General features: G+C 41.3%; 1 protein-coding gene across 2 annotated transcripts in view; it reads right to left on the minus strand.

Annotated features, from left to right (window-relative positions):
• Positions 1–68: 68 nt before the first annotated feature.
• The window catches only part of LOC128688834 (uncharacterized), a 188097-nt gene continuing 160835 nt past the window's right edge, over positions 69–27330 (minus strand). For both annotated transcript variants that reach the window (XM_053776822.2, XM_053776823.2), the window contains exon 6: positions 69–5480. In XM_053776822.2, the coding sequence (XP_053632797.1) occupies positions 5299–5480 (182 nt within the window). In that variant the 3' untranslated portion in view covers positions 69–5298. The remainder of the gene's footprint in view (positions 5481–27330) is intronic.

A 27330-nucleotide genomic window follows, 5' to 3' on the forward strand; every position in this document is an offset into this window, starting at 1 on the left:
TCCTCCTTCTCCTCCTCCTCCTTCTCCTCCTCCTCCTTCTCCTCCTCCTCCTTCTCCTCCTCCTCCTCCTCCCCCTTCTCCTCTTCCTCCTTCTCCTCTTCCTCCTTCTCCTCTTCCTCCTTCTCCTCTTCCTCGTTCTCCTCTTCCTCCTTCTCCTCATTATTATTATTATATACTTCCACATATCCAAAACATTGCTGCGACCTATAAATACTTTGTATATATTCCAAGACAATAATAAATGATCAAAGCAGGTGTAAATGTCCACCTGTCAATGTACTCATGACAATTTGAGTACAATTTCAGTACCTAATACTAGTGTCAGAACAAAGATTGGTTATGAAATGATAAGAACTACTATAAATTGTAATTATCAGAACATAAAAATTATATAAAATAATACAAAAAATAGAAGAAAGGTAAATCGGCAACACTTCTGCAAGTGGCAGGACTCCATGTTGCCGTCACATGAGCATCCAGTGCCAACTTCTCTGCCTCATATCACTGTAAGTACTGACCCTATTTTTTTTTATTCTAAAACATTTTAAAAAATGTGCTCTTTTTTTCTATAAAAAAAAAATAGTTTTTTTTCAAAATATTCGGGGCGCTGCGCGAGTGAATATATATATACGTTTGGACCGTTTAAAGGTTAAATGTTTATACAGTAGTGTACTGTATACAGCCTCTCTTCACTTAACGATGGAGTTCTGTTCCTAAGACCATGTCGGTAAACGAATTCGTCGCTAAGTGAGGAGCATACTATAATGGCAGTGGGTTTGTGTCAGTCATCTTTGATATTGCCTTAATGTCACCTTTGCACCATTTATGACATTTCTGGTATTTTAAATGCTTATACAGTAGTGCACTGTATACTGTAATAAAAAGAATAGAGGAAATCAGCTCTAATACGTTATTTATGCATACTGGTCAGAGAGCCCATCATAAGTCTTAATATATATTATTTAGGTATGCATATTGGTCAAGAGAGCCTGTCGTAAGTCCGAGTCGTCGGTAAATGAGTATGCCGCCAAGTGAGGAGAGGCTCTATATACTACATGTATATAACATTATTGTCCAGCATAAAGAAATAAAAATTGTACTGTATTAGTGTAATAATAATCTGGATTATAAACCTGTTCCCAGAATCAGGGCACTACCTCTTGGCCTGATTATCCTTTTTTTCTTTTTAACACATCAGCTGTTTCTCACCAAGACAGAGTGGCCTGAAAAAAATAAAAAAAAAACTTTCATCGTCATTCACTCCATCACTGTCTTGCCTTGCTTACACTAAAGTTATAAAACTGTAACATGAACACCCCTTCTTCAGAGTGCAAGCACTGTATTTCCCACCTCCTGGACTCAAGTCCACCCTGCTGGTTTCCCTGAAACCTTTCATAAATGTCACCTTGTTCACACTCCAACAGCACATCAAGTCCTAAAAACCACTTGTCTCCACTCGCTCCTATCCAACACGCTCATGCATGCTTGCTGGAAGTCTAAGCCCCTCGCACACAAAACCTGATTTACCCCCTCCCTTCAACCTTTCCTAGGTTGACCCCTACCCAGCCTTTCTTCTACTACAGATTTACATGCTCTCCAAGTCAATTTAATTCATTCCAGCTTCTCTACATGTCCAAACCACCTCAACAACCCCTCCTCAGCCCTCTGGATAATAGTTTGTGGTAATCCTCTTCCTAATTTCCAAACTACTGATTCTCTACATTATATTCACACCACACAATGCCCTCAGACATGACATCTCCACTGCCTCCAGCCTTCTCTTTGTTGCAACATTCACCACCCATGCTTCACACCCATATAACAGTGTTGTTAAAACTATACTAGCATACATTCCCCTCTTTGCTTTCATGGATAATGATCTTTGTCTCCACAGACTCCTCAGTGCACCACTCACCTTTTTCCCCTGATCAATTCTATGATTCACCTAATCTTTCATAGACCCATCTGCTGATACATCCACTCCTAAATATTTGAATACATTCATCTCCTCCATACTCTCTCCCTCCAATCTGTCATTACCTAAAGTTTTTTGCTATCCTCATCACCTTACTCTTCCCATACAGCCTCTCCTCACTTAGCGACATACTCGTTTACCGACGATTTGGACTTACAACAGGCTCTCTGACCAGTATGTATACCAAGAGCTGATTTCCTCTATTCTGTTTATTACAATATATGTACTATACTCTACTGTATAAACATTTAAAAATATACCAGAAATGTTATAAATGATCAAAGGTGGCATTAAAATAATATCAAAGATGGCTGACACAAACCCACTACCATCATAGCATGTTCCTCACTTAGCAACAAATTCGTTTACTGACATAGTCTTAGGAACAGAACTCATTAAGTGAGAAGAGGCTGTATTCACTTTTAATTTCCTTCTTTTACATACCCTACCAAACTCATTCACCAACCTCTGCAACTTCTCTTCAAAATCTCCAAAAAGTGCAGTGTCATCAGCAAAGAGCAACTGTGACAACTCCAAATTTGTGTTAGATTCTTTATCTTTTAACCCCACACCTCTTGCTAATACCCAAGCATTCACTTCTCTTACAACCTCATCTATAAATATATTGAATAGCCATGATGACATCACCTATCGCTATTTTTATTATCCTTATTATCTAAAATTTTAATTACCCATCCACACCAGTCTTCCCTTTAGACTAGATAATTGAGCGACCACTGCATCTGTGTACAGCCTTGGAGAATGTCCCTCCATGTACCAGACCAATACAGGAGGGCCCCACATTTCTGCCTCCCTTTTTTTTGGTGTTCTGCTATTTTAGCAGTTTTCAATTAAGTCACTGCACATTATTTTCAGTGCTTCTTCTCTGTTTACTCACAACAGTTGCATAAGGGAAGGGCAGCCAGCACCATATTTAAAGGTAAGTATTGCATGTACTGTGTATTTAATTTACTTTGTATCTTTTTTTTTATGCTTAGCTGTATTGAGCACTTAATATATGAGAGTGTAAACACATTATTAGGCATTTTAGACAGAGCTGATATTGAAAAAATGCTCTTTTCCACTTGCCGGCAATTTTTGCTTATCGTTGAGGATCAGGAACCTAACAGCCATAAAAATGGGGCCCTCCTTTATGAGCACAGCAAGTTATGCAGGTCCAAACTACCAACCCACTCTACATGGGGTGAACATACTACCCTCATAGCTGAAGCACTTTGTAGGTACCTGGGTGTTACCTAGCAATAAGTACAGGAAGGCCCAACTTAATTAAGCAATTTAGGTTCTGGGCTTTTACTGTAAAGTGAAAATCGCTGTAAAGTGAAATGCAGTGGAACCCCGAATATTGACTGTAATCCGTTCCAGAAGGTCGGCCTAAATTCAAAAAGACCTAAATTCAAAGCAATATTTCCCATAAGAATTAATGTAAATAAAATTAATCCGTTCCAGACACCCAAATAATTAACAAAAAATCAATTTTTTAAAGATTATAGTTTTACATACACAAAACAATGAGAACTAAATAAAATAAATAAATGAACATTTAAGTCACTATTACATACCTTTATTCAAGACTCTTGTTGGCTTATGGAAGACAGGGAGGAGGAGAGAGGGAGGACTGATTATTGTTTGGAAGGGGAACCCCCTTCCATAAGAACTTCAGGTATCAAAGCCCTCTCTGGGGTTACTTTCCTCCCTGCCTGCTTGCTACACTTCCTGCCTCCCTTCCACACTCCCTGTTTCCCTGCTACACTCCCTGCATGCCTGCTTCACTTCCTGCATGCCTGCTACACTCCCTGCCTGCCTGCTACACTCCCTGCCTCCCTTCCTCACTCCCTGTTTCCCTGCTACACTCCCTGCCTGCCTGTTACATTCCCTGCCTCTCTCCACATCTTCCATTGTTTGTGATCTCTTTTTCATTAACATGTTTACACCTTCCACCACATCAGCTTCCTTGATTTGTTCTTTCTTTGCCAAGATAGAAGTGATTGTTGAATTGTTTTTGCCATACATCCTGGCAAGCTGGAGCACACGCACTTAATAAACAAGCACAAAAACCAATGGATTTTAAGGAAATGTTTGGATGAATGCGCAGAGAATATGCTCATTCTCCGAGAGACACAGGGAGACTGGCTCACCTACACGTGGCGTCCTGGCGGGAGGTGAGCTGACACGTCTAATACAGCCAACTTGCGAGGCACCGGCTGAAATATGGAGGAAAATTTCGACCCAAAAACCAGCCTAAATACGATTCGGTCAATAAACGCAGCAGCCGACATTCGGGGTTCCACTGTATACCCTTTTTTCATTTTCAAATGCATATAAAAGCCTGATAACATGTTTATACTATCATATATCAAGTGAGGAATAGAGCTAGGCCTAAAAACTGCATATACAGTACACACATTACTTACCATAAAATATTTTCATCCTTAGCTTATAGCGAGTGGTAAATATATTTGTTACAGGAAGTCTGAATAAATGAAGAATGGGTATAATTGAAAACTGCTGAATTAGCAAAACGCTGTAAAGCAGAGCCTGCCTGTAGGTCACATCCTGGGGGACAAAACTAAACCTAAGTTGCCCAAAATGCTCTGCATATCCAGGGGCTTTCTATGTAGTATGTCATTGATGTCAGCTATGGTCTGTATAAGTTGTATCATGTACTTGTAGAAATAAAGATTGTTATTATTATTATTAAGCACCGGGATACTACATTTAATGAGGAGTTATGGAACTTTATTTTTATCCAAGTGAACTGAAGAATCCCCACTATCAAAAATGTCTCCTCAATGAATATCTAAGTACAACACACATCTTAAGTAATTATTGGTATTTAATACCAGAGTTCACCTTGAAAAGTTCCAGTTAAAGGAAAATACAGGTGGTCCTAGACTCAAGATGGTTCGACTTGCAATATTTCGACTTTACGATGGTGCAAAAGCAATTTGGAGATGAAACTTAAGACAATTACCCAGTATGAAGGTGGCAAGTCCATAGCTTCTGTGCATTTATTTTTCAATACCAGTAGTATTTAGTTAGTTATGGTAATTATTTGTTTATTTACTTATTCACTGACAGTAGTTATTTACTTATTTATTTAGCAAAAATTCATATATGACTTGCAATATTTTCGACTTATCATGGGTTTGTCAGAACGTAAGACCATTGTAAGTCAAGGAGCACCATTTCTGTATTTTCTCCACATACCTGTCAGCATTGTGACCTACAACTATGCTGTCTTGATTCTGCTCTTAATACACACAAAATTTTCATTATTCTACAGTAAAAAACATGATTTTCAATTACAATCCAAGATAAAATGATTTTGATGTCTTCTGGGATGCATTAAGATCTGCCAAAACCTCCATGGACACTGAAATATCGGATTCATCCATGAACTCGAGATCGCTGGTGGAATACGAGGACCACATTCCAGATGACCTGGATGTGAGGGAAGGTTCCGACTTCGAAAACTTTAATGGATCTGTTGGAAGAAATATGGATGAGTTTTGTGAATTATTTTCATCATCTCTGAAAACATTATGGGAAATAAATGACATTATAAGTGATGATAATGGTGGGATACCTGCTACTGGATACAAGTGGTGGTATCCCCACTATTGTATATAAGTGGAGGTTTACTACTGTATACAAATAGTGGTATACTACTACTACTGTATACAAGTGGTGGTATTCCACTACTGAATACAAGTTGTGGTATCCCACTACTGTATACAAGTGGTGGTATCCCACTACTGTATACAACTGGTGGTATACCACTACTGTATACAGTAGTGGGAGCTAATTAAGGATACAGTGTACATGAATATCTCACAGGATATATACACTTAGAGGTATATTTCTCTCAGTGAATATTTGATTTATTAACACATCGGCCTTCTCCCACCCCGGCAGGGTGGCCCATAAAAGAAAAACTTTTATCATTCACTCCATCATTGTCTTTACAGAGGTGTGCTTACACTACAGTTATAAAACTGCAACATTAACGTAGGAGATGGTACAGAAGAAGAAAACAGTTTACTGAATTGCTTAAAAACACAAATATGCTTCAATAGAGGAAAGATAGGCTTAAATGAGAGATCACTGAACTAGAGCAAAAACTTAGGATGTCATACCTAACAGAAGTACAAAGGGAACAAAGGGTCATACAGGATATTACAAGAAACCCAAAATATTTCTATTTCTATGCAAAATCCAAGCTAAGAACTACCTGTAGAACTAGACCACTACTGAGAGACTTGTATACTGATGATGAACAGGAAATGGGTAAAATCCAAAAAGAACAGTATGAGTTGGTGTTCAGCAATCCACTAAATGACAGCAATCTTCAAATTATGTTCTACCTCATCTACTTAAATGACAGCAAGGTAGAAAATGCAGAAATACTTTTCACTCCAGAAGAAGGCCGCACAGACCAACTAACTGACATCAGTACAAATCCCCTAGATTTCGAAAAAGAAATGGACAACATGCCCACTCACTCAACACCTGGACCAGATTCATGGAATGCTCTATCTACAAAGAAGTGCAAAGGACCACTAGCACGAGCCCTCAGTATTCTCTGGAGAATGAACCTAGATCTAGGAGAAATATCAGAGATCTTAAAGTGTGCAAACATAGCTCCTTTGCATAAGGGAGGTAGTAGAGCACTAGCTAAAAATTACATACCAATAGACTTAACTTCTCACATCATAAAAATATTCGAAAGAGTGAAGAGATGGCAGATTACAAATTTCATGGACCAGCACAACCAGCATAACCTGAACCAGCATGGTTTTAGAGCAGGACGATCATGCCTGTCACAGCTGCTGATACACCCCATCAACTAATTACATGAATACCACCTGGTGGTTCACACTTACACTCACTCACCCATTTGACCATAAACAGAAATATCAATCTCAATCTTAAAATAACGAATCCTAACTAGTCATAAGTTGGCCTGTGATATTCCAATACTGAAACTATGTATTGTGCCAAAACAAAAGCATTCACATTGCTAAACTCACAAATTAGTATTTAGTCACTCAGCCATAATACCAACTTACCTCATAATTTGTAATATTTTAAATTTAAGAATTAATCTAAGTCTGCCCGAAATGCCTAGCCATGCTAGGTGTTCTAGTAGTACACTCTGTAATTATTATTTTACTACATGTAAACCACACAATAACCAAATTCTGTAAACTCAGCATTGTAATCCTTATAGAGAATAAACTTTGAATTTGAATTATGACAGAATTACAGAGGCACTGTAAGACAACCAAAATGCAGATGTGATTTACACAGATTTTGCAAAGGCGTTTGACAAATGTGATCATGGAGTGATAGCACACAAAATGAGGGCCATGGGCATTATGGAGAAGGTAGGCAGATGATTTTTTTTTTTTTTGCACACAAAATGAGGGCCATGGGCATTATGGAGAAGGTAGGCAGATGGATTTTCGGTTTCCTAACACACACAACACGAAAAGTAGTGGTGAACAATGCAAGATCCAGCATCAGTGAGGTCAAAAGCTCAGTGCCCCAAGGCACGGTCCTGGCAACTTTGCTGTTTCTCATCCTCAGAGCAGACATAGATAAGAACACCCAGCACACTTTTGCATCCATTTGCAGATGACAATAAAATAAGCATGGAAGTCACTATGGCAGAGGACACTGAAAAATTACAGGAAGACATAAGCAGGGTTTTCCAGTGGGCAGTGGAGAACAACATGATGTTCAATGGTGGTAAGTTCCAGCTGCTTAGGTATGGAAAGAACAAAGAACTCAAAAGGAACACTGTATACAAAACTCAAGAGAGTCACCAAATAGAATGAAAGGAACATGTAAAAGACCTGGGAATAAATAACAAAAAAAGGCACAATACAGTGACTGGAATGATACACAAATAACCTGCATATAGAAGAGAGGAGCTTACGACGACGTTTCGGTCTGACTTGGACCATTTACAAAGTCACACTAAGGATAAGTAGAGCATGAAGGGGTATATATAGGCAAGAAGAAGAAGAAGAAGAAGAGGAGGAGGAGGAGGAGGAGGAGGAGGGGGGGGGGGGGGGGGGGAGGAGGGGGAGGAGGAGGGGGAGGAGGAGGGGGAGGAGGAGGGGGAGGAGGAGGGGGAGGAGGAGGGGGAGGAGGAGGGGGAGGAGGAGGGGGAGGAGGAGGGGGAGGAGGGGGAGGGGGAGGAGGGGGAGGGGGAGGAGGGGGAGGAGGAGGAGGGGGAGGAGGAGGAGGGGGAGGAGGAGGAAAGGGAGGAGGAGGAGGGGGAGGAGGAGGGGGAGGAGGAGGAGGGGGAGGAGGAGGAGGGGGAGGAGGAGGAGGGGGAGGAGGAGGGGGAGGAGGAGGGGGAGGAGGAGGGGGAGGAGGAGGGGGGGAGGAGGGGGAGGAGGGGGAGGAGGGGAGGAGGGGGAGGAGGGGAGGAGGAGGAGGCAGTAGTGGTAGTATTAGTGGTGGTAGTAGTAGTGGTGGTAGTAGTGGTGGTAGTATTAGTGGTGGTAGTATTAGTGGTGGTAGTATTAGTGGTGGTAGTAGTAGTGGTGGTAGTAGTGGTGGTAGTATTAGTGGTGGTAGTATTAGTGGTGGTAGTAGTGGTGGTAGTAGTGGTAGTGGTAGTAGTGGTAGTGGTAGTAGTAGTAGTGGTAGTGGTAGTAGTGGTAGTGGTAGTAGTAGTAGTAGTGGTAGTAGTAGTGGTAGTGGTAGTAGTAGTGGTAGTGGTAGTAGTAGTGGTAGTGGTGGTAGTAGTGGTAGTGGTGGTAGTAGTGGTAGTGGCAGTAGTGGTGGTAGTGGTAGTAGTGGTAGTGGTAGTAGTGGTAGTGGTGGTGGTAGTGGTGGTAGTAGTGGTGGTAGTAGTGGTGGTAGTGGTAGTAGTGGTGGTAGTGGTAGTAGTGGTAATAGTAGTAGTGGTGGTAGTAGTGGTAGTAGTGGTAGTGGTGGTGGTAGTGGTAGTAGTGGTAGTAGTGGTAGTGGTAGTAGTAGTAGTGGTAGTAATAGTAGTGGTAGTAGTAGTAGTGGTAGTAGTAGTAGTGGTAGTGGTGGTAGTAGTAGTAGTAGTAGTGGTAGTAGTAGTAGTGGTAGTAGTAGTGGTAGTAGTAGTGGTAGTAGTAGTGGTAGTAGTAGTAGTGGTAGTAGTGGTGGTAGTAGTAGTAGTGGTAGTAGTGGTGGTAGTAGTAGTGGTAGTAGTAGTAGTGGTAGTAGTAGTGGTAGTAGTGGTGGTAGTAGTAGTAGTGGTAGTAGTAGTAGTGGTAGTAGTAGTAGTGGTAGTAGTAGTAGTGGTAGTAGTGGTGGTAGTAGTAGTGGTAGTAGTAGTGGTAGTAGTAGTGGTAGTAGTAGTGGTAGTAGTAGTGGTAGTAGTGGTGGTAGTAGTAGTAGTGGTAGTAGTAGTAGTGGTAGTAGTAGTAGTAGTAGTAGTAGTGGTAGTAGTAGTAGTGGTAGTAGTGGTGGTAGTAGTAGTAGTGGTAGTAGTAGTAGTGGTAGTAGTAGTAGTGGTAGTAGTGGTGGTAGTAGTAGTGGTAGTAGTAGTGGTAGTAGTAGTGGTAGTAGTAGTGGTAGTAGTAGTGGTAGTAGTAGTGGTAGTAGTGGTGGTAGTGGTAGTAGTGGTGGTAGTAGTAGTGGTAGTAGTGGTGGTAGTGGTGGTAGTAGTGGTGGTAGTAGTGGTGGTAGTAGTAGTGGTAGTAGTGGTGGTAGTAGTGGTAGTAGTAGTGGTAGTAGTAGTGGTAGTAGTAGTGGTAGTAGTAGTGGGGAATAAGGAGGACGAGCCAGTCAAATACAAAGAAAGGGGAGCACTGCAAGGGAGCTAGGTGCCCACAGAGGGAGAGCAAGTACACAGAGGTGGGGAAGAAGGGGAAGTGATGAAATAAATAATGAAGGAACAGAAACACGAGACAGAAGAAAGACAACCCAGAGGAGAAAAAGAGGAAGAGGAAAGGGGACTGAAACGTCGTCGTAAGCTCCTCTCTTCAATATATGGGTTATTTGTGTACCTGGGAATAATTATGTCAGCTGACCTTTCTTTTAAAGACCATAACAAGACAAAGATCATGACAGCCAGGAAGATGATGGGGTGGGTATTGAAAACTTTCAAAACAAGGGAAATAATGCCAATGGTGACTCTTCAAATCAGTAGTGCTCCCTCTCTTAGAATATTGCTCAGTGCTGATGGCCCCCTTCAAAGCAGGAGAAATATCAGAGCTGGAACAAATACAAAGATTGTTTATGGCTCACATTGAGACAGTAAAGCACCTAAACTACTGGGAATGTCTTCAAGTCTTGAACATGTACTCATTGGAGAGAGATACATGATAATACAGTGGAACCTCGGCTTACGAGTTTAAGCCGTTCCGTGACCTTGCTTGTATCCCGATCTGCTTATACGCTGAGTCAATTTTCCTCATTTAAATTAACTGGAATGCCATTAATCCATTCCAGTCGAATTCCTGCTCTCAGGAGGCAGGACAAAATACTTCCTCCTACCATCCTCTGACACCACCATCCAAGCTTTTGTGAATACCTGTTCATTTCCACTTCTCTCCTACAAGCTAGCTGTGTTTTGTGAATTGTGTTTTGATTTTTTAATTACCATAACGTGTATCTGCTAAGCTATCATGACACCCAGTAGGCATACCAGTGTTGCTGAAAGTGGCAAGAAAAGATATAAGAATTTATACTGAATGACGGAATGACTTACTGACTTGACTGAATGACTTATTGATTTGACTGAGTGACTTTGAAATATAAACACATATGCGGTATAATGTGGTCCTTCATTGACAACGTTTCGCCCACACAGTGGGCTTTTTCAAGTCACAAACAGATCTACCTGGGGTGGAAGGTACGTGAGTATTTATAGTCAGGTTTAGAATGCTGGGTCAGGTGGAAAATGATGCATGTGATGATGTACCGAGTGGGGTTATAGAATCTAAAATCTTGGGTAGCTTGGAAGGGAGATTGGATAAGTATGTGAGTAGACCTTCTGCAGTGTTCCTCCACTCCTATGTTCTTATGTGGGATAGCGATGAAGAAGTTTCTTGGGAAGTGGTTCAGCTATGTTATAGAAGCCATTGTTCTGGTTGAAGTTGTTGGATATAGAGATAACACAGGAATGGAGGAACACTGCAGAAGGTCTACTAACATACTTATCCAATCTCCCTTCCAAGCTACCCAAGATTTTAGACTCTATAACCCCACTTGGTAGATCATCACCTGCAGCATTCTCCACCTGACCCAGCATTCTGAACCTAAATATAAATACTCGCGTACCTTCCAACCCAGGTAGATCTGTTTGTGACTTGAAAAAGCCTACTGTGTGGGCAAAACGTTGTCAATAAAGGACCACATTATACCGCATATGTGTTTATATTTCCACTGTGTCGGTATTTTATACCATTTATTTCCAATGAATGACTTACAGACTTAACTGACTCGACTGACTGACCTACTGACCTAACTGACTTGACTGAATGACTTACTGACTTGACTGACTGACTTATTGACTGACTGACTTATTGACTGACTTGACTGACTGAATGACTTGACTTACTAACTTAAAGTTGGACTTTTTCACTGAAGAGGACCCTGAAATGATGTCTAGAGCAGCTGATGCCTTACCATCAGTTGTATAATGTACTGCAGGGTAAAATAGAACAGAAATCCATTGAAGAATTTATGCACACTCCAGTACAACCATCGACTTCAGTACCAGAACCTCTACCATCACCTCAGCCCAGTAGGACCACAACATAACTCTTCATTCTCTTCACAATCATCCACAAACACCAGCAACAACAATTTAAGGTAAGAAATACTATTCTTTCTGTTGCAGTTATAGTCTTAAGTAGTAAAAACAACATAATACATCACGACAGTGAACTACAATTATATATTCACGTTTATTTTTGCAAGATCTACAGGCCTAAAAAAAAAAGTTATTTGAGGGGGAAGCTCGCATCCTGAATTTTTGCTTGCATCCGGAAACAAAAAAAATCAACCGAGCGACTGCTCGTATCCTGAAAAACTCGTATGGTGGGGCACTTGTAAGCTGAGGTTCCACTGTATATACCTGGAAAGTACTTGGCACACTGCCATAACAACATACTGGAGTGAAAGATATGGGAGGAAGTGTAAAATAAACCCAGTGAGGAGCAGGAGTGTGGTGGGGACAATAAGGGTCCCAGGGTCCCAGACTATTCAACATCTTGCCAGAAGATATCAGAAACATGGCTGGAACAAATGTAGAAGTCTTCAAGAGGAATCTGGACAAGTTTCTTCACCAGGTGCCAGATCAACCAGGCTGTGATGGATATGTGGGCAGCGGGCCTACAGCAGCAACAGCCTAGCTGACCAGGTAAGCACCAGACGAGCCTGGCCCATGGCTGGGCTCAGAGAGTAGAGAAACTCTCGAAACTCTTCAAAGGTATATCAAAGGCATTAACCCTTTCACTGTCGAGACCCCTGCTCACAAATTTACTCTCAGTGTCGAAGAATTAAAAAAAAAAAATTCTTATGAAATGATCTTTTTCCGATGGTAATGACACCAAAAATACGAAATTTGATGGAAAACTTACAGAATTAAGCTCCTGCAAAGTTAGCAGTCTTGGCAATGTTTACGCATCTACGATTTCGCCCACTTTGAGCCCCATTTTCGGCCAATCCCATTGTTCCAGTCAACTAAACTCATAGCTATTTCACTAGAACGCCATTAGTTCAATTGATTGAGTACAAGAAACTGTCAATTTACCAATTTCAACTACCTAATAAAGTGATCAGAAATTGGTACAGGTCATCCATCACAAATCTGGCATCATTGGGACCTGTAGTGTGCCGGATTATTGAGTTTGCCGGATTACAGAGTGGTTAGGTTAGAATACACTTAATAAAATTAACCAACTTGACTTACACAAAGTTCATTGATTATTATTATTATAATCAAAAAGAAGTGCTAAGCCACAAGGACTATACAGCGCTGCAGGGCAGGAAGGAAGCGAGGGCATCAGGTGGCAAAAGGGAGATGGATGAGCAATAGGTTATGGATAACAGCGGGGTAGTGGATGGTGAAAGGGTAAAGGGCAGCAAGAGACTGAACTAGAAAGGGCTGAGGGGAGTGCGAAAAGTATCGTCAGAGTTTGTGGAGTAAATCAGTCGTTGTCAAGAAATCAATGAGAGAGTCAGGATTAAAGGAGGGTCCATCAGCAAGAAGGGAAGGTAAAGAGAGAGTAGTAGAACGAAGACGACGACGGAGGTAAATTCTGTGTGCTCGTTGATAGAGAGGGCAGTCTAACAGAATGTGGCTAATCGATACTGGAACTTGACACTGCTCACAGAGAGGAACAGGGTGCCTCTCCATGAGATACCCATGAGTAAGGCAAGTGTGGCCAATGCGAAGGCGGGAGAGAGTGGTCTCCCAACCTCGGCACTGATGACAAGAAGATGGCCAGTAACCTATGCTCGGTTTAATAAAATGAAGTTTGTTACCGAGCAGAGTTGACCAACGTTGTTGCCAACGGGTGCGAAGGTGGGTAGCTATTGCAGCAAAATAGTCCAGAAATGGAACACCTCGATAGGAAATTGGTGGGTCATGTACTGCTGACCGCGCAGCAGTGTCTGCCTGTTCATTGCCCTGTATGTCGACATGACCAGGGACCCAACAAAAAACAATATCTTTATGTTTGGTAGAGATACGGCGTAGCCAAAGTTGGATACGGAGAACTAGGGGATGAGATGTATCAAATTTTCGTATAGCCTGTAGAGCACTAAGGGAGTCTGAGACTACTACAAATGATGACACAGGCATAGATGCGATACGAATAAGTGCTGCAAGAATGACATACAGTTCAGCAGTAAAAATGCTAGCTGAAGATAGTAAATGCCCCCGCACGACGCTGTCCGGAAACACTGCTGCGAATCCGATGCTGTCTGAAGACTTAGAGCCATCTGTGTACACAGCGGTGGCATGAGAATGGGAGTGGAAGTGATCAAGAAAAAGAGAGCGGGAAGCCACCGTAGACAGTTGAGCTTTCGAGCAAGGGAGTGAGAAAGAACAGACCCGAACAGCTGGAGCTTCCCAGGGGGGTAGGGAAAAGTGAGATGCTACATGAACATATAAAGGTGGTAACTGAAGGGAAGACAAAAGTGAATGTAGGCGAAGAGAAAAGGGACGGAGCAAACAGGGGCGGCGAACGAATAAAGAATGTCTACTAATATCGGTGACCATTCTATAAATGGAAGGATTGTGTAGATCGTGAGAGCGTACATAGTAGTGAAGGCAATGGGCATCACGGCGATCAGACAAGGATGGAACATTCGCTTCTGTATAGAGGCTCTCAACAGGGGAAGAGTGAAAAGCACCAAGGCACAAACGTAATCCTTGGTGATGGATAGAGTTAAGGCTAGAGACAGTAGCAGGAGAGGCCGCAGAATAAATCTGGTCACCATAATCAAGTTTCGATAAAACGAGGGCTGAATGTAGGCGAAGCAGAGTTCGACGATCAGCTCCCCAGGAAAGATGAGCAAGGGTTTTAAGAAGGTTTAGCCGGCTGTGACAAGTTGCCTTCAGAGAGGTAATGTGAGGTTTCCAGGATAACCGACGGTCAAAGAGAAGGCCTAGAAACCTGACTGTATCACGTTCGGGGATACGGGAGCCATAGAGATACAAAGGATGATCGGAGATAACAGAGCGTCTAGTGAAAGTAATTTGGTGAGTTTTGGTACTTGAAAATTTAAACCCATGCGTGGTGGCCCAAGTGGAAACACGGTCGACCGCATGCTGGAGAGAAACTGCAATAAGATGACAGTCAGCGCCTGCACAAGCAATTGCGAAGTCATCAACATAGAGTGATGACCAAATATTGGGTGGAAGAAGAGAGGCCAAATCATTTATAGCAAGGAGAAAAAGTGTTGTGCTTAGAACACATCCCTGAGGGACACCTTCAGCTTGGACGAAGTCCAGGGAAAGAACATTATTGACTCGAACACAGAAATGTCTGTCAGTTAAAAAGTTCTTAAGGAAGGATGGTAGATTGCCTCGGAGGCCTAAGGAATGGGCCTGGGCCAAAATATTATACCTCCAAGTTGTGTCATATGCCTTCTCAAGGTCAAAAAATATGGCAATAACTGAGTGATTATTCGCAAAGGCATTACGAACATACGTATCCAAGCGTAGTAAGGGGTCTATGGTAGAACGACCCTTACGAAAGCCATATTGACTAGCGGAGAGACTGTTATCTGTCTCTAAATACCACATTAAACGTCGATTTACGAGATGTTCCATCACTTTGCAAACTGCACTAGTAAGAGCAATGGGGCGATAGTGGGAGGCATCATGTCCTGTAGTACCCGGTTTGCGGAAAGGGAGAACAATGGCAGATTTCCACAGCTGGGGAAGAACTCCTAGTGCCCAAATAAGATTGAAGAGGTGTAAGAGGACTACAAGGGCTGACCGATGTAAATGTAACATACGAATATGAATGTTGTCAGGCCCAGCTGCCGATGATCGGCAAGCTGAGAGCGTTGCCTCCAGTTCTTGAAGTGTAAAAGGCACATTATACTGTTCTTCTCTGAGAGAAGAAAAGTCCAAGGGTACTTACTCTCTGGCAGACTTTGAGGAAAGAAACGAGGGGCATAGATGGTGCCCTCGGGAAATACGGACCAGATGTGTGCCAAGTTCAATGGCAACGTCGAGAGGGTTTGCTACATCAACACCAGCGACCTGTAGAACAGGAGCCAGGTCAGGAGAGTATTTACCACTCAATTTCCTCACTTTTTTCCAGACTGCACTCATAGAAGAAGCAGAGGTGATGGTGGAAACATAGTCTCGCCAACAAGTGCGTTTAGCTTCACGGATGACACGGCGAGCGATCGCACGCTTCTGCTTAAAATCAAGAAGTCTCTCAGTGGTTCTATTGTACCGGTACCTGCCCCATGCAGCACGTTTTAAACGTACTGCACGAGCACAAGCAGGAGACCACCAAGGCATGCACTTCTGAGAATGCCTGCCTGAGGTTTGGGGTATAGAATGAGAAGCTGCGATATAAACTGACGTCGAGAAGAAGTGTAGGAGCTCATCAATGGAGGATGAAGAAGGAACCTCACTAAAAGCAGTGAGGTGTGAGTAAAGATCCCAATTTGCCTGATCAAATTGCCAGCGAGGGCTACGGAAAGGTGGTGAATAGGAAGGAGAAGTAAGAATGATCGGAAAATGATCGCTGTCATGTAAGTCTGGTAGAACAGACCAGGTGAAGTCTAGTGCAGTGGAGGAAGAGCAGACTGATAGATCGATGCAAGAGAGAGTATGAGTACGAGGATCAAAATGGGTGAGAGTACCCGTATTTAAAACATGGAGGGGGTGAGAGGCGAGAAAAGCCTCCAACTGAATGCCACGTGAGTCACAATGAGACCCCCCCCCCAGAGGAAATGGTGGGCATTAAAATCACCAAGTAACAGAAGTGGTGGTGGTAAGGATGAAACAAGAAAGGCAAAGTCTGGGATAGAAAATGCTCGAGAAGGAGAGAGATATAAAGAACATATTGTAAACCACTTATTCAAGTGGATACGGGCTGCAGTGTAATGCAGCGAGGTATGGACAAATAGTTGACAGTACAGAATATCATTGCATAGAAGAAGGGCACTTTCATTAAAGGTCCCATCTGAGAAAGGATCCGAAGAATACAATAAATTATAGCCTGAGATAGGTTGGAAAACAGCCGAGTGTAATTTTGGTTCTTGTAAGCAAGCACCAACAGGGGAAAACCTGGAAAGCAACATCTGAAGCTCACCCCGATTACCCCTGAGGCCGCGGATATTCCACTGTAAATAGGCCATGATTGGCGATGAAGAAAATACCAGGAATCTGTAGGTAAAGGCACCTACGGACTAGAGGGGTTAGAAAAGTCAACGTGTGGTGGCATTGGAAGACGTTCAAGTAGCGAAGGAACGGAGCGTTGCGAAGAATGAGGTTGTGAAGATGGAGGAGAGGGAAGAGAAGGAACAGGAAGTGAATCAGTGTCCATTGAAGGTTTAGTCTCTGCAATATATTCTGAAATGGCTTAAAGTATTTCTGAATTCAAAGATGTATGGGAGACCATATTGGAGATAGAAGGAGGAGGGTGAGTAAAGATTGGGACAGTAATGGACTGTACCAAAGTAGAGGGGGAGGGAAGAGTGTAAGGGACTGGAGATGAAGTGTGGGGGGGGGGACAGAAGAGGCAGAAACCTGGGAGGTGGCAGAAGAGGGAGAAACTTGGGAGGGGACGGGGGTGGAAGGCATAGTACGAGGAGGAGGGTGAATCTCCACACTTGTAATAGAGCCAGAGAGAGGGGAAGAACTAGGTACGGAGACTGGAAAGGTAAAGTGTGGAGGTGGAAGAAGGGAAGGAAGGGGCAAAGAAGATTTGAGCAATGTGGATTTTTTGGACTTCTGAGTAGAGGGGCGATTGGTATTAGGTGTCGTACGAGGTCTTGTCGATACTGGGGCTTGTGAGGAAGGACGCAAAGATGTGAGAACAGACTGAGTTGTAGTCGGGACATCAGACCCAAGGACAGCAAAAGGATTAGATGCCATAGTGGCTATGGGAGGGGTAACAACAGAGGAGGCTGCAGAAGATGGGACCCCAGAAGTGGGGGGATGTTTGGAAACATGAGAATAAGAAACACGGGGTAGTCTCCCTTGGAGGCGGAGATGAGTAACTGCCATAGCATAAGGGAGACCTTCTGCCTCTTTGAGGCAACGGATTTCACGTTCATTTAAGTAGACCTGGCAACGGCGGGAGTACGAAGGGTGAGCTTCATTACAATTAAGGCAAGATGGAGGTTGACTGCAAGATGTATTAGAATGGTCGTCTGCACCACAGACTGGGCATTCGGCCATAGATCTGCAATATTTCGCTGGGTGACCAAAACGCCAGCAATTTCTACATTGTTGCGGTGTAGGTATCACCTTTCGAACTTGTAACCGATGTCCCGCGGCATATACAGAGGACGGGAGTTCTCGGCTGTCAAAAGTTAAACGAGCCACAGTGCAAGGGTAACGTCTCCGCCCCTGGGCAGGAAGGACATAAGTGTCTACTTTGAGGATTGGGAGATCTTGGAGTTCCAGCTGTTCAAAAATGTCATTGCCACATGACTGGAAATTCTGTTGGACTATGGTATGGGGCAGAATGACAGTACCACTACAAGAATTGAGAGAAAGATGTTTTTCAATAGTGATAGGAGTAGTATCGATATTCGAAAGGAGAGAAAGATCATGAGCTTGGGTAGCATTCTGGACAGTGACGATGCGCATACCGCTCTTGAGAGCATGAAATGAAATATCTCTACCAACATGACGCAGGAGCGCTTTGCCAATACTATGGTCAGAAAGGTAGGCAGAAGAAGAAGTCGGTCTTAAAGTAAAGAATTTAGTCCATTGTGTGGTCCGAAACTGAGCGTGGAGAGGGAGTGCTTGACGTGTCGGTCTTTTCCGAGTAGAATGGGAAGGTAACGAAGGAGCATCATCAGGAGATTGACGTTGGCGTTTAGGAGTAGGACTGGAGTTGGTCCGGCGTGAAATGGGCGGGCGATTCGAAAATTGCCGTACCGTAGAGGGAGAAGCCAGAAGCATAGTCAAAGGAGAGCGGAGTTCAGACAAATAGAAGGAGTCAGTCGAAGCCCCGGTACCTGAAGCGGGTGAGGAAACAGCACCAGCAAGAGGTACAGGGGCATCAGGAGTGTCCGAAGAGTGGTCTAAACACAAGGCAGGGTCAGAATGGGGTGCGGTATCAAGAAGGGGCCCGGGGGTAGTGGGTTCATGGACTAGGGCTGCCATGGTTAGGTTACTCCTTTGCTTTTTGTTTTTAAGAAAAAAAAAAGAAAGAAGAAAAGAAAATAAAAATAAAAAAAAGAATAAAAAAAAGGGAGGAGCGGGGAGGAATAGTTCCCAGGAGGAATGAAAGGGCCGGAAATCTCCCTCCGCACCCAAGAGGACCTCAGCACCGCTAGTAGTGCAGATGCAGCATGGAACCCGTGCCATACCCTACCCTTCATGCCAGTAAACCAGCAATCCGGGATAGCAACCTCACATCTGCCGAGCTACCTCGGTGGACAAAAGAGAGGGCGGCCGGATATCCACCACAAAGCATACCTCCTTCGGCCACCACCCCAGGAATCCGAAAGGTGGCTTCCAGAGATACACCCGTCGCCCGAAAGACACCCAAAGTTACTCCGGGATCGGGACATCCCTAGGCAATCCAGATTCCACGGCGAACTACGCCACCGCCAAGAACCTCAACGGAATGGGATGGACCCCGGTGTCCTTTCCCCTACCTAGGAACTAGCGCACCTGTGGGAGAAATCCCAAAGGCCAAAAAGAGGAAGGGCAAAAGGGAGGGGTGAGGAGGAAGAGGAGGAATGGAAAAAGGGGAGGATGGGATAGGGGAGGGGAGAATGGGGGGTAATTAGGTTCAGTCTGAGGAAGAAGACCGACAGGGCTAATTCCTCAGACCAAGAGCCTCTTCACCACGCCAAGGAGCCCCTCCTTGAAGAGGACAAAGTTCATTGAACATCGGCAAAAATCGAACATTTCCGCTACTTTGAGCTCAATTTCATAAGTAAGTAAGTAAGTTTATTCAGGTATACACAAATACAGTTACATAGAATTATCATACATAGCAGCATATGTGTAGAGAACCTAGGATAACCCAAAAAAGTCAGACAGAGTGACTTATTTCCACTGGGGTCCTTTTATCTTATTATTATAATATAAAAGTTATAATATTTTCTTATTATTCTATAATGAAGATAACATCTTATTATCATACTAAAAAGACTATCTACTACACGAGGGCCATTAAGACTATCTACAATACGAGGGTCATTACTAGGAATAAGGTAAAATTTACACGTATGTTAGCAAAAAACAGAAAATCATTCCCCTCCCTTTCTGTAGCTACATTCATCAGACACCTTTTGGCACTCTTCTTGTACTGGTTCATGCTATGACTGGCTTTGATATGTGCGGGCAGTCTGTTCCATTCCTTTATTGCTGTACAATAAAAGGTGTCTGAAGCCTGGCCAATGACGATGGGTACTACAAAGTTGTGCTCTCTCCCCCTGGTACTATGATTGCTTTGGTTCCCAACCTAGACAAAATTGACAGCAAGATATTCTGGACACTGTGAGCAATTTTATAAACATGATTTATCTTCAGTTGTTTTACTCTGTCTTCAACATTCAGCATATCCAACTGCTGTAATTCATTCTGCCCTACATGCTCCCTTGGTCCCAGCCCCAGGATGAATCTTACAATTTTGTTCTGGGTGATTTGCAGTCTATCTTTCAGTTTTTTTGTCAAGGCAGAGTACCATGAAGAGCAAGCATAATCCATATGGTATTGTATAAGGGCTAGACATAGGGTCCTGCAAGCCTCAGGAGGTAGACACTGTGCTTGTTTATAGAGGAACATCAGTCTGGCATTCGCTTTCTTTACTACACTGTTCCCTATCAATTCTCCTGACATGCATGGGTCAAAGGGGATTCCCAGATATTTTACTGATGAAACCAAAGTGATGGGCTCCCCATTACACTGGACATTAAAATTATTTACCCTTCTCAGTTTATGTTTCGTGCCAAAGAGAATGGCTTCAGTTTTCCCGAGGTGTAATGATAGTTTGTTGTCTACTAACCATTTGCTGCAGGACTCCAGTTCCAGTGTTAAAACATTAGCTATATCTTGTGGGTCTTTACCTGACACTAACAGAGCACTGTCATCTGTATACAGTAGGAGTTTGCACTTGACACTGATAGGCATGTCATAGACATAAGAATAATAAGGGACCCAGAATACTACCTTGGGGAACTCCACATGCTATAGGCAGGGGTTCTCATTCCATTTTGTTTCCTGTTGCTAAGGTAGGACTTAAACCAGTCTACAGAACCTATACCAATAGCTTATAGTTTCTTACATAATATATTGTGGTTGACAGTATTGAAGGCCTTTTGCAGGTCTAAGGTTACCATACCTATGAGGTTCCCCTTTGACATTTCAGTTCTCAGTAATCCATCAGATTAATTAGGGAGGTGTCGGCTGAGTGAGATCTTCTAAAGCCCGATTGATAGCTATGGAGAATGTTGTTGTCATTAAGGTACTTAACTACTTGAGAGTACACCACCCTTTCTAGAATTTTGGATATTATACTGAGTATACTAACAGGCCTATAGTTGCTGACATCAGACCTACTATTTTTCTTGAAGATAGGAGTAACTCTGGCCTCCTTGAACCCCTCAGGTACAGTATTAGTGGTGATTGATAGATTTATTATGTGAGCAATAGGGATTGACAATTCAGAAGCACCATCTTTTAGGAACTTAGACGGGATGTTATCAGGGCCTGTGCTCTTAGTTGGGTTTAACCTGCTTAGTTCTTTTTGAATAAAGTCATGAGATACACTTACTAGTTGACAACTGTTTGGGGTTACCCCTTTATTGGTATGGAAGACTGCACACAAACCGAAAGCAACACCCCGCTGCCAGCCGAACAACGTAACCCTAAGCTTTGTATACTACAACTTCTTCTTAACAACAACAATTCCTGTAGTATTATGAGGCGCAATCTAAGAGGAAACAACACCAAGGCCAGCAAGAAAACACCGAAAAATCAACTATTCAACAAGTGTAGCCAGGAGGACGCCGGCCCAGCAACCACCCCACTCACCACCACTCAAGGCGACACCACAACAATAACAACAAACATGGCTGCCACCAGCCCATCCTCCCCTCTCTTCCCCGGATTCAACCTACCTAGTAGTCTCTCAGGTATGACCAACGATCCAGATACCCTAAAGTCATGCATCTCCAACTTAGTTATTGAAAATATGAATCTTCGAGAGACGCTAACAAAACAAGACACCAGGATGACACAACTCGAGAACAAAATCCTCAGTCTTGAACAAAAGTTATCAACACCTGGAATGACTAACTGTGACAAGACCATCCAAACAGTCATAGATAGCCATACCCAACAAATAATATCTCTTAATACAAAGGTTGAAGAAGCAGTAAAACAATGGAAGAACAACTTAGATAACCAGTTCAGTGACTACTTTGCTCTCCAAGAAGATAAAACTGAGCAAGAAAAACTATCGGACGCAGTAATAGTTAACAGTCCACTTTTTCCCAGTGATATGAACCAAACAAACAGTAAAGAAATTACTCTGCAGATCATAAAGGACCAAACAAGTGTTATTGTACCAGAGTCTGAAATAAAAGAAGCCAGATTACTAGGATCCCATGGTAGAAAAAGTGTTATGCTTAGATTCAACTCACATGATAGGAAAAAAGACTTAATTATTGCATCTATTAAAGTAAAGAAAGAGGTATACATAAACGAGTGTCTTACCAAAAAACGTCAGAACCTCCTGTATAGAGTCAGAAAACTTAAGCGGGAGAATAATGACACAATACACCAATGCTTCACACGGGATGGGAAAATTCTAGTTAGGAAAACAAATGTAGGTCAACTGTACACAATCACGAACGAGAATGATCTATCACGATTTCTCAGGGATACTAATCTTACAGAGAATAACTAAACAATGTCCAACTTAAAAGTCTACGTAGTGTAGTGTATGTTTTGCTCCATTATTGTTCAAATTTCATTGTACAATCTCTTAGTATTTAAATAATCAACTACCTCATTTTGTGATTTTACTAGTAAGCATAAATCACCTTATGTGATTTTCTTATTTACTATTGTTCGCTTGAACATTAGCTGAATTGATACTTTCTCTGTCCATATTACTACCTCATATTTTTTTTAAATACTACAATTGATATTACTTACTAAAATTAATAAATATCATTTTTACTAAAATTTCAATTTACTCTTAACATTTTTGACATTTAATAACCATTACTTGACTAATTACCTTTACCTGTTTTAATACCACATTTACTATCCTAGATTACTCTTAATTACCTTGTACTGCCATATAACCTCAAGTATAACTACCAGTGCAATATTGAATGAAATAAACATTACTATTTCACTTTTTTGTAATCATTATTACTTACTAAAATTTTATTAAACACCATATTTACTACCAGTCAATTTTACTTTTGTACATTAAACATTATTTTATACTTCCCATAACATTTTGTTGCCAAATTTTCAAGTTTTTATATTCAACCCCAACCTTGTATTATCCTTTGTACCTGTGTACCTGGGTACCTGTCTACCATCTTACTATCATATTATAACCAAGACATTACCATTGTGATTTTTTACTATTATTCTTTTGTACTTTAATTGTGAATTTTATTTTGTCAATTTAAATCTATAGTTATAACCTTGATCTTGTCAACAACCCATACCAGACTCTAGTGCAATTGCAAGTACCATTTCAAATTGTATTTTTATATTATAAGTTTATATTATAATTCCTACCATCTGTCCATTTAACTTTGCTTACCATTACTTAATTTTAGTCCCTTTTATATTTTCTCCTTTATTTTAGCTTTATATAACTATCCTAGTTTATATATCCACAACTGTTAAAATAATCAAGGTGCTATTCTCAGGTGCTAAAGTAGAATAAGCTCACAATCTTGCCATTATATTCCAAAGCTCATTTATTCACAACCTATATTAGTCCCTTTTTATTATAATTTTAAACTATAATTATAACTTTAAAAAATTACCTTTATAGTACTACCTACTATCATATTCCCAAGCACTATTATATGATCATCACTTTATTTGTATTAGTCCCTTAGCTCATTATTTTACATTTGTTAAATAATTCAGGTGCTATTTTTTAGCTTAAGACTATTTACTTTGTTTTATACTTAATTCTAACTATAGATTCACTACAAATCTTATGATTACAAGCATTGATCCTGATACCAACCTCTTATTTAATGACTTAAATGAATCAAACAGTTACTGTAATTACTACACTGCAGAACAATCAAAGGCACTTCTCAGTGCCAACAACAACATAACTATCTTTAACTACAATATCAGATCATTAAGCAAGCATTACGATGACCTCATAGCATTACTAAATTCCTTACATGCCAATATGTCCATCATTACACTAACTGAAACCTGGCTAAAGCCTGATAGTACAGATGTCTATGCCATTCCTGGTTACACAGCCATACACAACTGTAGGCCAGACCAACAAGGGGGTGGCACAGCCATATACTACTCAGACCAACTAGAATGTATCACTAATACTTGCACAAGGGATGAACATGGGGAATATATAATAGCTAAATTCAAATCCAAATACCTACAAAAACCTCTCACATTGATAAACATCTACAGAGTTCCACAGTCAAACATTAGCCAATTTAGTCAAAATCTAGGAAGTATGATAACTGATGCACGCATGAACAAAGATCACTTACTACTCTCAGGTGACTTCAATATAAATCTCCTGCAAGACCAGGACCCACACGTTACTGAATTCACAAACACAATGAGTAACTGTATGTTACTACCAACAGTAACAAAACCTACAAGAGTTACAGAGACTAGTGATTCCCTACTTGACCACATCTGGACCAACACCATATCCCCTTTAAAATCAGGCATAATTACAGATAATACCACAGACCACTACCCTACTTTCCTCATAACAACTCTTGGTAAACTACCCCAAGACACTACTAAAGTCACCTTCAGACTTCACAATGAGGCAGCCATTAATAACTTCGCAACAGCATTAGCAAACATTGATTGGCACACTGAGCTAGAAATCTATACAGATATTGACGAATGTATTAATAATTTTCTAAAAAAGACCCAATACCTCTATAACAAGCACTGCCCTAAAAAAACTAAACAGATGACAGCAAAGAGACTAAACAGTCCCTGGCTAACACCCAGCATTCTCAAATCCATAAATACAAAACACCAATATGAAAAACAGTACAGAATGGGTCACATAACCAGAGACCAAACAAAACGTTACTCGTCAATCCTAACCAGCCTGATAAGAAGGGCAAAAAAATTGTATTATGAGAACAGATTATCCAACTTACGAGGTGATATAAAAAAGACCTGGAAAACACTATCTGAAATTCTGGGAACAAAAAAGATATCACGAAATAGCGAAATAAAATTAGCAAAATCAGATGAACCCCAACTCCCACCAACAGAAACAGCAAACAGACTCAATGATTTCTTCTCCACTATAGGACAAAACCTTGCCCATAAAATCCCAAGCTCAGATACCCCACCAAATAACTACCTCACCGGCAACTACCCGAACACACTGTTCCTAGCTCCGACTAACCCATACGAAGTCTCCCTTATTATCAATGCACTAAAAAACAAGGCAGGAGATTTAAGTACCTTACCACCCTTTATATATAAAAAAGTGTCACAAGTGCTATCTCCAATCATTGCAACACTCTTTAACAAATCCATTGAATCCTCCACCTTCCCTACAGTACTCAAAATAGCAAGGGTCACCCCGATCCACAAAGGAGGAGACCAAACAGAGTTGAATAACTATAGGCCAATATCCAACTTACACCCTCTCTCAAAAATCTTTGAAAAACTAATTCATAAACGAATCTACTCCTACCTTATCTCCCAGAACATACTCAACCCCTGCCAATTTGGATTCAGGCCTAATAAAAATACTAATGATGCTATTATACACATGCTAGAACATATATACACTGCAATAGAGAAAAAAGAAGTCCCACTGGGGATCTTCATTGACTTACGTAAAGCTTTTGATACAGTTGACCATGACTTGCTCCACGTAAAATTGTCACACTATGGTATAAGAGGGCACTCCCTCAATTACCTCAAGTCATACCTCAGCAACAGAAGCCAATATGTGTACGCAAATGGGGCAAACTCTTCTGCGCAACCAATTACAGTTGGTGTCCCACAGGGAAGTGTCCTTGGCCCTCTTCTCTTTCTCCTATACATAAATGACCTTCCAAATGCTTCGCAATTACTCAAACCCACACTATTTGCAGATGACACTACATACGTCTTCTCTCACCCGAGCCCAGTCACACTAGCCAATACTGTAAATACCGAATTACAGAAAATATCTACCTGGATGAGGACTAACAAACTTACACTAAACATTGACAAAACCTACTTCATTCAGTTTGGTAACAGAGCTACAGATGTCCCTCTTAACATAATGATAAACGGATCACCTATCACAAAGCTAACAGAGGGAAAATTCTTAGGAATCCACCTTGATAATAGACTCAAATTTCATACACATATACAACAAATTTCTAAGAAAATTTCCAAGACTGTAGGCATACTATCGAAGATACGGTACTATGTTTCACAGTCAGCCCTCCTGGCCCTATATCACTCTCTTATTTACCCCTATCTCACCTATGGAATTTGTGCATGGGGCTCAACAACAGTTAACCATCTCAGACCACTAATTACCCAACAAAAGGCTGCAGTTAGAATGATAACAAATTCTCACTACAGGCAGCACACTCCACCAATATTCAATACACTAAACCTACTCACCATACAAAACATCCATACTTATTACTGCACCTATTACATACATAGAACACTTAACTCTGATATTAACCCTCCCCTCAAACATCTCCTTGCCAACCTCAACAGAACACATGACCATAACACAAGGCACAGATCACTCTTTGATGTTCCTCGTGTTCATCTCACACTATGCAAAAACTCAATGCACATAAAAGGCCCTAAAATCTGGAATTCATTACCTGTAAATATAAAAGAAACACTTCCTGTTTATAAATTCAAGTCTCTACTCAAAGATCACTTACTCACCCAAAACCAAATAAATACTGAATAACTGAACCTTATAAATTGTATATCTTAAATGTTTCTCACAATTATATCACATAAATGTTAAACCTAAAACCCAATCTAACTTTATTATTTTTTAAATACACTACCTAACAGAATCCTTCATATGACCTGTCTTTGTAATACTCACTTGTGCTTTATAGTAATCTGTTTACATTAATGTTTTATCACTGACTTCATCATTGCTTAATTAATCTTAAGTTAATTTTAAGCCAGCCCGTAATGCTATGCATAGTATAAGTGGCTTTGGCATACTGCTCTTATCTGTATTTTTTGTACCTCTGTATGTGTGCACAAATTTATAATAAATAAATAAATAAATAAATAAATAGTATGTTTGAAACTTATCAGAGTCTGTGTTAAAGGTATTTGATGCAGCTGGTAGTTTACTTATTAGTACACAATACACAAATAACCTGCACATAAAAGAGAGAAGCTTACGACGACGTTTCGGTCCGACTTGGACCATTGACAAAGTCACTTTGTCAATGGTCCAAGTCGGACC

This window comes from Cherax quadricarinatus, chromosome 16 (assembly GCF_038502225.1).
Source record: "Cherax quadricarinatus isolate ZL_2023a chromosome 16, ASM3850222v1, whole genome shotgun sequence".
NCBI lineage: Eukaryota > Metazoa > Arthropoda > Malacostraca > Decapoda > Parastacidae > Cherax > Cherax quadricarinatus.